This window comes from Trichomonas vaginalis, chromosome III, assembly GCF_026262505.1.
Source record: "Trichomonas vaginalis G3 chromosome III, whole genome shotgun sequence".
Classification (NCBI taxonomy): Eukaryota; Parabasalia; order Trichomonadida; family Trichomonadidae; genus Trichomonas; species Trichomonas vaginalis.
Genome location: NC_067205.1, coordinates 16,295,298 through 16,307,019, shown reverse-complemented (window position 1 = coordinate 16,307,019; position 11,722 = coordinate 16,295,298). Strand labels below are relative to the sequence as shown.

The window sequence follows — 11,722 nt, the reverse complement described above, 5'->3', positions numbered from 1 at the left end:
ATGATAAAGAATGTTTTCCTTTCTAATTCAATAAAGGAGGAAAAGAAATCTTTAATCAAAGAATATTTGGATTCTCTAGGAGAAGAATTTCGATTTGTCTGTTCAGATCTTTCTTCAAATTCACTCAGAATTGTATCTGATAACGAAATTTACCTCCAGAACCGTCTAAAAGTCCCCACAGTAACATTTATTGGACTAAGAGCAGTAATAGAACATGGTATGAATCCATATCAGTTAAAACCTACAGATAAAATTAAAAATTTATTACTAATTCATAAATCAGTTGCATTTCATAATTCAATTGATACAAAAACACGTTCTCAACTCTCAAGATCAGTCGTATTAATGGGTGGATCGATTACAGATGCAGGTAGAAGGCCAGATTACTGCATTGGAAATCCTTCGCTCATATTATCAAATCAGAACACATACTATACTCCAGATTGGATAGTAGCAATGGAAAATTCTACACATTTCATAGATCCTAAACAATTCATGATTCAACAAATTTCACCGAAGAAAACTGTTAGTTCTCAAGTATTATTATCAGCTTTCGATTCACCAAGCAGGATAAATCCATTAGTCATCGTCCAGTCTCAATCTTCTGCTGAATCACAACAGCAAATTAGACTTTTTAGCCAAGAATTCTCTCAAAGAACTCATAGTAGGCATGGAAGTCCAATATCCAAGCTCCCATCTCAACAGCAGTCACAATCATCATGTATTGTTCCACCTCCAGAACCAGTTGTTTACGATATTGAAGAACCAGCAGAAGAAGATGAAGACAAAGAAAAGAAAATAGAAGAAACAGAAAAACAACATGTTGAAGAAAACAAAAATCCAGAAAAAGTAGAAAAAATTGTTAATGAACAACCAAAAAAGGAAGAAAAAGAGAAACCACCAAAAGTAGACATTTCTTCAATCAGAAAAATGATAAATCTTAGACTTAAAGAAAACCAAAATGCTAATGTCAACAGTCCAACAGAGAAGAAAGTTATCAATTTCGATAATGTAATACAATTTACACAAAAACAAATTGAAAATGATGACTCCGAAGAAGAAGTAATTGACTATGAACAAGAAACTCAACAACCTCCTTCACAAAGCCAATATTTCCCATCACAAGATCCTCTGTTGAATGCACTTTCATAATTCTAATTATATATAAATTTTGTTTGTATTTTATGCGATTAAATTCGTTTATATTAGTTAATAAATTCTTTAATCATTTTTAAAATATGGAAGAAACAAATGACAAGATATAGACATTTTATATAAGTATTTTCCATTTGAATTAATTATGAATGTGCTACATTTCTTAAGTTTTCTCCAAAGGAAGAAATAATTATTTAGGTCATGCATATCATGCTCTATGACAAAAATAAGAGATATCTATTTTAGTTTAAAACAATTCAATTGAATCAAAATCTCCGCTTAGTTAACAATTTTAAATTTTTATTACACACATAAAAATAAATAAATATAATCTATAAAAAAAATATAAACTATGAAATAATTACTTTGGAACTATTCTACCTACAATAAGGAAGTGAACTGTAACACCATGTTCTGGGATATGGAAGTCCCATTGAGATTCAACAATTCTACTTGAAGTTGGTAAATAAGAGAAAGCAACCATGTATCTCTTTCCACTCGAAACTAAAGCAGCAGGAGTGTCGCATTGTATTGGATCTCTTGCATTTCCATTTCCAACTCTTGTCCAATTGACTTCGTAGCTTGAAGCTGTTGGATTAATTACTTCGAACTTCTTTGTTGCTCTCTTTCCGATTCCACTTGAGAACAACTCAACAACTCTGATATCTTCTGGAAGAACGTCTGTATAATCTGGATGTCTTCTTCCTGCAGAAATATAATCACTCATTTCGACATTGAAGTGGCACAATGGACGTCTTGAAAGACCGGACACCATAATGTTTAGTGGCTCCATTTGAGACAAATAAGGAATTGCACAAACAAGTTTTGCAGTGAAATCATCAACTTCTTCTGGTTCGAAATTTACAGAGAAAGTTGTAGAAGCACCTGCATCAATGAATCCTGTTGAAGGAATGACAGAGAAAGGAACACTTTGTGACGATGTTCTGATAGCTTTGAAATCTTCAACTTGCCATGTGTATTCGAATCTGATTCCACAAGTATTCTGCAATTTTACTTCGTAAGATCTCTTCTGGTACATCATTGTTGGACTGTATGAAATGTCTGTTGTATCACAGTGGTATTTGATGTAATCAGAGATAGCGAAGACTCTCAAGACCAAATCTTTGCATTTAACCTGTTGTGGAGTATTTTCTGGTTCTGGTTTGATCTCAACAACTTTGACGATTTCGTTGTCAGTCGGATCAGGAATATTTAATAGTTCAATTTCAACAGGAGTTCCTTTCTTTGAAAGTGGAGATCTCTTGTTAGATTTAGTCTGCTGCTTTTCTTGCTCTTGTTCTTTCTGTTTCAGTTCTGCCAGTCTTAATGATCCTTTAGTGACAAATTTCACAATTTTCATCGAATCATCCCAATCATGTGCAGAAGGATTCGCGAAATCGATCTTTTGCCACTGACAAGCAATTTTAACTCCATTGTGTTTGATTGGCTTGTCTGTGAAGAACGTAACAGTGATTGTCTTTCTCTGTCCCATATGCAAGTGTCCAATTCTTGGCGAGAAAGAGAAATCTGGATGAGTTCCCCACTGGAATTTGATGTGATTCTGCGAGACATTGTGCATAACGAATGTTTGTTGTTGCTGTCTTCCAACAACATTATCTCTAAAGTAGAGATCTGATTCGTCTTCTTGCAAACCTTCGAAAATGACGTCTTCACTGAATCCTTCAGCTGTAATCGACAAAGAAATGTTTGATTTCGGATTATCAATGCAAGTAACATTGATATCGAATTGTCCTTTTCTTGCCTTTTGAGGAGCATAAACAACAGGAAGATTGAATTTGTGGTTTGGATCTAAAACGAATTCCTGAGCTGAATCAACATTGTTTAATTCGAAATCAGGAGAAGCTTTTGCAGTGATTGAAATCTTTGCAGGAATCATTCCTTCATTAGCCAAACAAATTGTTTTCTCCTTTGTGAATCCAATCAATATCTTTCCTAAATTGATTGACACAATTCCATTCTTTCCTGGTTTATCTTTCTCTCCAACCAATGAAACAGTTGGTAAAGTTCCTGTTCCTTCCAATCCGAACTTCAACATTCTTCCTTCTCCATTTGTATTTCCTCTGACAACTGCTTCACATGTTGCAAGGAATTTCTCGGAAGTATTAGGAAGGAAAGAAACCATGACAGTATATTTTCCATTTGGTCCAATTGTTACTGTTTTCTCATTGATATCGAATGGGAAATTCTGAAGAGCTGCTTTTCCTTTTGCATTTGGTTTCAAGGCCAAATCAACTGTGCACGGAATTGGTAAAGGATTTGTTAATGACATCGGAACTTCTGTTTTCTGACCAAGAATTCTTGCAGCGAAGAATAAAACTTGTTCATCTTCAAGAAATGCTGTTTGTGGATCTTTGGAAATATCGCATCTCAAAGATAACATCGTTCCAACAAAGATTTTCTCGAAATCATGAGTCAAAATCGCTGGAGTATGAACAGCTGCGTGGAAAGAAATTGGAATTGGTCCTGGAGTCTTTGAAGTATCCACATCTGTTATAGATATCAAAGCTGTACTGTCGAAATTGCCATTTGTTGCTGACTGGAAATCAACGTCAATAGAAACTTTTCCACCAGGAGGAACAACTTGTTGTGATGGAACAATTATGTAGTTACCTATTAATATCGATTTTTCCTTTCCTCGTCCAACTTTTCTTGCTGGAGCTGGTGGTTTCGCTGGTGCTTTCTTCTTTCCTTTCGGAGTTGTAACTTCTTTAGGATCAACTGGTTCTGGTTTAGGCTGTATATCGTATTCGAATGGGAATGATCCATTGTTTTCTATTGTTATTTGTTTCGTGAGTTGTTCGTTACAAGCCAAAGCACCAAAATCAATTGTTCCTGTTGGATTAACAACGAATGAGCTGTAAACAGTTTGTGCGGAGAATGGAATAGGAAGTGTTGCTGTTACAGTGTTCGTCAAAGAATCAGTGATAACTAATGCCAAACCTTTTGCATTTGAGTAATTAATCAATCTCGGGGAAGTGAAATTGAAATTAATTGTCAAAGGTTTATCATTGGAATTTAATGTTCCTTCGTTTGGTGTTATTGTGAATAACTTAGCAATTCTTGCTCCTGCAACAGTGATCTTGAAAAGAGATGGATACTTTCCTTTGTTCTTCAATGTGACTGCAATAGATTTTTGCTGAGAAACTTTCATCATTCCGAATTGCAAATGATCTAATCCTTTTGGATATTGGAAGTCAAAGTTGACATCGAATGCTTCAGCAGAAATATTGATGTTCTTCGTGCTGAAGACATGAGCAAGACTTTTATCCAATGTCTCTATTTGTATTGCTTTCTTTATTGCCAATGATTTATTCGAAGTGAATTGGCAAGTAATTGTAAATGAACCTCTTGGATTTAACACACCTTCTTGGCAGTTGAATGTGAAGTTTGTGCCAAGCTGTTGTTGTCCTTTGAGTCTCCATGCTGCTGGAATCTTTCCTGGATTCTTGAGTTCGATTGACAATGTTTTAGTTTGATTCAAAAGAAGTTTTTCGAATTCGAGATTGAGATTATTCAACTCAATTGTTGGGACACAACCTTCAGCACCAACAGGGAATGTAAATGGCTCTGGATTATCTTTAATGAAGAAGATAATTGTGTTGTGGTATGTGTCAGGTTGTGTTGGATGTATTCCAAATGAGAATTCAGCATTTTGTCCCGGTTCAATTGTTAATACTGGCTTCTCAATAACCCATGGAGATTTCGGAGGATTCTCAAGTAAAAACGCAGACAATTCAACAGGAAACAGAGAAGGATTTGTCAATGTAATGGCTTGTCTGTATGCAGGAGGTGCTTTTGCAGGTCTATCCTTGGCAACCAACAAAGATCCGAAATAGAACTGTTGAATATCAGCAACAAAAGCCGTTTCTGTTTTGTTGTCTAATCTTGGAACTCTCTTCGGGAATAACAATTTCAAATCTCTTGTAATATCTGGATAAGCGCAAGTACCAATAACTCTTAATTTAGTTACATCGCTTCTTCCATTTATCAAAGAGAAGATGATGTTATCTTTGTAAACACCAGCCAACTGCGCTTCGAATTGGATTGTCAATGTTTGACTTGAATTTGGTTCAATCTTCCAAACAGGAGTTCTCTTTGAAAGATCGTAATCCTCAGAGAACAAAGGCTCATTTGATCTATCTCTTCTTGTTCTTGATTTTCTTCCACTTTTAGTTGTTGAATCTGGTCTCATCACATGTGTTGTATTTACTTGTTCTGGAGTAAATGGTTCTTCAACAACAATAGAGAAGAATTTCGGCATTTGTGACAAAGTTGCTCTTGTTAATGTTGAAGGATCAGGTAAACTGATTCTTGGAGCAGGAATAAGACGTGTGAAAGCCTTTTCTTTGAGCTGATTGATTTGAGGAATGAAGTTATAGATGTATTCATTGGAATCTTCTGGTTTGCCCATTGATTCGATTAAAATAACATTCTGAGAAACAATGAAAGGAGCCATCAATAAATCAGAACCCAAACTAGATTTGGATTTGGTCAAATTAGGCGAAGCTAATAAACTTGATGTTTCAGCGTTTGGCAAACTTTCTTTGGATGCAATTGCAGATGGTTTCACTGAATCTTTGATGATATCATGTGGATCAATTGAAGCAAATTGTTCTCCACCATCTTTGAGTCTTTGAACAATTGTTCCAAGTGTAAATGTGAATCCTATTACATCCCTTTGTATTGGATCTGTTGGATAAGCCTTTAATTGTCTTAACTTCTTCTTATCAGAAGATTCTCCCTTAGGAGATTTAAGTGCACTGTCTTTTTCGCGTCTTCTTGGATCTTTTGATGAAGATTCTTTCTTTTCCTTTGATGATTTCTCTTTTTCTGCATCTCCTTTATCACCTGATTTGGCTGACGAACTTCTTCTGTCTTTAGAATGTCTTCGGCTTTCCTTTTTGTCACTTTTCTCTTTTTTGTCACTTTTTTCTTTTGTTGGAGTATCTTCTTTCTTTGATTTATCTCTTGATGATCTATGTGATGAAGATCTTCTTCTTGAAGACATCAAATCCGTATCAGCATTGACAATTCCTTTCTCTGCATCACTCTCTAAAGCTTGTCTAAGTGCTCTTCTTCTGTAAGCTTCTCGTTTCTTGTCAACTTGTTGTCTTTCTTCTTCAGTTAATTTCAAGTATTCTTCATCAGACATCTTGAACAAAGCGACTTTTTCTGCAGCAGCTTCATGTCTTTTACGTCTTCTTTCAGCTGATGCCATTGCATCTTTTCTTTCATTAAGAATATCCTCAGTTGCATGCAAAGCAACCATGAAAACATAATGTCCATCCAAAGCAGCTAAAATGTAAGAAAGAGCTTGTTCACAAGCAGCCAAAACTTGATGTTCTATTGGTTTGAATGGATTCTTTATTGATTCATCCCAAATATTCTTCGTCTTAAGACAATGAGTGTAAAACTGTTCAATGTCAGGAACATCTGGCAAACCGTCCAAACCGTCAATGACAAAACCATTTGAGCAATCAGCCTGAACAATTCTTTCTTGGAATATGTTAACGAAATCAGCTTGAGATGGTGGTGGCTCTGTTTGTTTCAATAAATCTGCCCATAAAGCTTTGACAGAAATTATTGGAACATTTCCAAGATATTTTGCAACAGCGTTAGAGATTGTTGTTCTTCCAGAGCCAGAAGGACCATGAACAATTACACAAATAGAGAATTTGGAAACAGCAGGAGTTTGCGGAATTTGTTGTGGTAATTGTACATTGATATCCGATTCACTTATTGTTTGTGAAGCGTCTAAAACCAAATTCTTCTTTGCGGATTCTTCTTCAATTAATAACTGCAAATCAAATTGAGTTGCGATAACTTCTATTGGATATCCTGTTGGATTTACCATCTTTACTTGTATCTGTGATGGATCTGAGAAAGGAAGGATTGGTGGTAAATGCAATTCTGGTGGATCAAATGTTACTTTTAATTGGACACCTTGTCCTTTCAAAGTAACAAATGATGTTTGATTGTTGTATTTGATGTCAATTGGGAATTGCATTGAATAATTCTTTTCTTGAGTAGGAAGGAAAGAAATATCAATGTTTTGGAATGAAACAGGTGGTAAAATACCCATTGATGGCGTTGCTGTGAAGACATTGATGAAACCTGGATCTTTTGCAATACTTCTTTGTGTCAAAACATTCGAAAATTGGGCATCAGAAAAGTGGAATTCGACAGGAACAGTATTCATGTTTTGCAATTGTAATGTCATTGTATATGTCTGACCAACAATTGTTGTTCCGAAATCGAAATGTGTCTGTGATAAATTCAAATATGGTCTCTGCAAATCGGCCTTCAAATAAAGAATATAAGCGTAATCAATATTGAATAAAAGTGGCATTGTATAATTAACAACACCATTAACTTCAGGAGCTTTCTTTTTAATGTCAAATGTAACAGTTACTTCTATTGGTTGATTAGGAGGAACATCTTTGAAGGAAGTAGGTTCAATGGTAAATCCACTTTCAGCAATTTCTTTTGTATTCAATTCAAATGAAATAGGAGAAGGAGCAAGTGAAGTGATTGTAAATTTACGAGTTTCTTTCTTTCCGAAAACGATTTTGCCCATATCCAATACGAATCTTGATGCGACATATCCTTCGTAAACAGGAACAGGTTCTCCTTTCTGTCTTCTTCTTCTCAAAGATGATTGGTCAAACATTGTTTTATTTGTCAATTTTTGAATTAACAACTGTTTTTCTATTTCGCATAATTCTTCATCTGTTGGTTGTTTACTTTCTATTTCCTCTTCCTCTTCTTCCTCCTCCATCACTGTTGCTGTTGATACCATTACCAAAGCATTTCTTCTTCTTGTTTGTGATAGTTTCTTGTTATCACTCTTTTGGTTAAATTGCATCAACAAAGGATCTGTTTCATGTCTTGGCAATGAAAGTTTACATTGTGGAATGAAACAATTAACTCTTATGTTTACTCTTGCTTCATCGAAATGACCAATTCTTATAAAGAATGTTTCATCAAACATTCTTGGTAAACCAGGAGTCATTATTATATTAAACTTCTGTGTTGTATTTACAGGGACTGTTCCTTCATTAGGAGTAACAACGAAAGTAGTAAATGCATTTCCTTTTGGTATTTTCACAGCAAAATTCAATGGAACATCACTCAAATTTGATAAAGTAATATTAGTTTGGATATTATCTAAATAGCCAATATCACCAAGATCCATTTCAACCGGATCTAATTTATATTGTATGTTTGCGGACCCGCCAACTAATTTCATTGTGTAATCAGGGCCTCCTATTACATGGCAAACAGCTTTTCCTTGGAAAGTTGTTGATCTTCCTTCCGAATCCATTTGTGAGAAGAAAGAAATATGTACTGTATCTGATGATTTCGGTTCGATGTGTCCTCTGATTGGATAAATATCGAAAATGTTTTTGATGTCAACACCATTTGCGTCTGGGAACAATTCCCATACGAAGTCTACTGGTAGATCTGTAGGATTAGTCATGGAAATGTCTTTAGACTGTTCAGTGTTATACAACAAAATTCCGAAATCAATCTTTTTGTCTGGTTTGAATATGATGTTGGGGAATATAAATGATCCTTGCAAGTTCAATGTCGAAACTTGTGGATGTTCTTTATAAGTGAAAACAATCTTTTTGTTGATAGTTTCACAAGAATAATCTTCTTTAAATGTAGGTTCGAATGTTACCGTTAATTTCTTCTTTTGTGATGCTTCCAAAACAAAATTCGTCTCCGAAATAGAGAAAGGAGATGGACATTCAGCTTTTACAGTCAAAGGTAACTTTGAAGAGTTGTTTATCTCAAAGTCACTTCGTAACTGTGGTAATAGCTCTGTTGGTGGTGAAATGGCTTTAGTTGTATGCTCATTTCCTGTTAATTCTTCTTCTTTAGCGGAATTATGAACATGCACAAAAGTGACAACTTGTTTATTGAAAGAGATAAATGGTCGGACAAATTGTCCTTTTAGATATAAAGTGAATATCTCTTGTCTTTGTTTTCCTACTGTTGCATGACACATAATACCATCAGAAAACGAAATTGTTTTGTCAGATTGAACAGTAAGAGTGAATTTAACAACTTGGCCTGGAGAAAGAACTTGTACTTCAGGAGATATTCCACAAGAGAACTTTACACCTTCACTGGATGATAGTTTAGGCTTCTGGACAGAGAATCTGACTTCTTGGTTCCTTCTTCCTTTATTTGTCAATGTAAATTTTTTGACATTTGGAACTTCTGTGAAAATATTGCCCATATCGAGAGATGTAGATGGTAAAGATGGAACAATTGTGGATCCTGTACCTGTTGCTTTCAAGTTTATATACAAAGGATTCAAATTGTCGAAACGAAATACAATTTTTCCTTTAAATTCAATCATGTCATCGAGTTGTGCAATGACATTTGCAGTGATTTGGGCTCCTGCTGGTATGTGGCCCTCTTCTGGTGATATTTTGAATATGTTTCCATCGCATTCAGCAGATGCAGTGAAAGATGCATCGATTGCTGAGTTGTTTGTTATTACTATCTGATGGGAAGTCTCTTTAAGTACTTGGATCTTTCCGAAATTGATGTTATCTTGTGAAAATTGGATGTTTGGTCCGGTAACAGTTCCTTTAATTGAAAAAGGAAGCGGTGGATTCTCACTTCCAAAGAACCTTATGTGCTGTACAATGTCTAGAGGGCCGAGCTGCTTAGGGACAATGACAAATTCCATGTCAGTAGTCGTATGTGGATTAATTACGCCATTTGGATGGGAAACCGTAAAATTGGCTTGAAGCAATGATGCATCATTTGCAGGAATGAATTCGTATTTGGCTGGTAAGTCTGTATCGTCTTTAAATTGTAATTTATTTCGATATTCAGCTCCAATGAAAATATTTCCGAGATTAATTGTATCTTTTACAAGAGTAACTGTTGGTGATATGCATTCTGCTGAAATTGGTATTGTTGCCATTTTTTCACCGAATTTATCTATTGAAAAAACTAATTGCAAATTGTAATCGCGTGCTTTCATTGGTATAAACTCAACCGTAATAATTTGCTTTGAAAATTTTCCGATTAATCCTGTCTGTGGAGAAATCGCAAATTCTCTCCTTGAAAATGTTCCGTCGTGCGATAATGCTAATGAATAATCAAATGGTATTTCGGATTTATTTGAAATTTCGAATGTTTTTGTATAAAGGAATCCATAACTGACTTTTCCAAAATCTAATCTTGCGACATCTATCTGAAATGTAGGTCCTACAACACGTCCGTATAATCCAATTGTTGGGTGGTTTTGGGAAACGCCTTTAATATGAAATTCGAATGTCTCTGTAAACTGGCCAACGTAATTTGCAGTAAATTTAATTCTAATCGGAATTTTATTGCCAATTTCTATATATCCTGAGCTTGGAGTAAACTCGAATATTAGATTTTCGACTTTTTTCGGAGTTAACGAGAAATCACAAACAACTTCTCCAGTATTTTCAAGGTATACTTCATATTCCATGACGGAATCTAGTGTCACATGGCCAACATTTATAGATGTAACACTAAATCTTGCTTCAGGTGATAACCCCATGCCTTGTAATTTAAATGGAATTCTTTCTCCTGTTTCCATTATATAGAGATACGCTGTAGTTTCGTGTTTAACTGATAAATCAGGATGGAAATATGCTATGCAATTAACGAATTGTCCAGGCCATATAAGACTTTCGTTATTATCGAAACGAAAAACTTTGGAATGGAACATTACCATGTTGCGAGCTTCATTTCTTTCTTCAGCATCATGAAGATCCAAATGACTGATTGCTTCTAATTCTTCGTCATCAGTCCCATATGTTCTCCATTGGTAATGCATTTGAGTTTTCGCTGTACTAATGATTTTAAATGTGAATTTAGACTCGGCTGTTATATGTGTTGGCGTAAACAGTGCAAACTGTGGTTCTAATCGTGCAGAGCTTGCGCCATTCATCCAAACGTATTTTTTTTTCTCCTCAAAAAATTCATGAATTTATATATAATTTTAAGGTTTTTATTAATGATTTTGATTGTTGGCTTAATTTGACATTTAAAGGCTAATTGTTATTAAAAATCTTAAAAATTTAATTTCTAACAAATCATTCCTCGATTGAAACTATTCATACTGTGAATCACAATGTGATTAATGAATATGTTGTTATTACAGCTAAAATACACAAAGTAGTCTTCAATGTAATATAATTATCAAAGTCATAAAATATTTCGTATTTATTATTTAATGCATCCATTATATTGAATTTTAGTAAAACATTAATGTTTGTCAGAAAAATATTCTTTGAAAAATTGAGAGTTGTTGGAAAATTTGTGAATATAGTAGCACGGTCTGTTTTTTTACCAATAAAAATTGTATTTCTATTTAAACATTTAACTATATATAGTTGTTCTCATTTTATTTTTTAAATAAATTGTTCTCGTTTTATTGTCTTGTTATTTTATTTTAATTTTCAATTTAATTTAAAATTTATTATTAAATTTCAATACGTACAGCTGATTTGCATGGAAAATCGGAAAATTATTGGGAACGATCAAC

The 11,722-nt window shown here is 34.4% G+C and overlaps 2 protein-coding genes across 2 annotated transcripts; one reads left to right on the top strand and one right to left on the bottom strand.

Annotated features, from left to right (window-relative positions):
- TVAGG3_0712360 (uncharacterized protein) lies at positions 1-1,152 on the top strand (the record flags this gene model as incomplete). The annotated part of the gene is made up of 1 exon (XM_001580807.1): positions 1-1,152. One exon carries the CDS (start codon positions 1-3, stop codon positions 1,150-1,152), a length of 1,152 nt encoding a protein of 383 aa, XP_001580857.1.
- Positions 1,153-1,460: 308 nt separating this feature from the next.
- On the bottom strand, positions 1,461-11,131 carry TVAGG3_0712350 (deleted in lung and esophageal cancer 1 (DLEC1) family; the record flags this gene model as incomplete). The annotated part of the gene is made up of 1 exon (XM_001580808.1): positions 1,517-11,125. The coding sequence occupies one exon, from the start codon at positions 11,123-11,125 to the stop codon at positions 1,517-1,519; it is 9,609 nt and encodes a 3,202-aa protein (XP_001580858.1).
- Between the last annotated feature and the right edge of the window lie 591 nt (positions 11,132-11,722).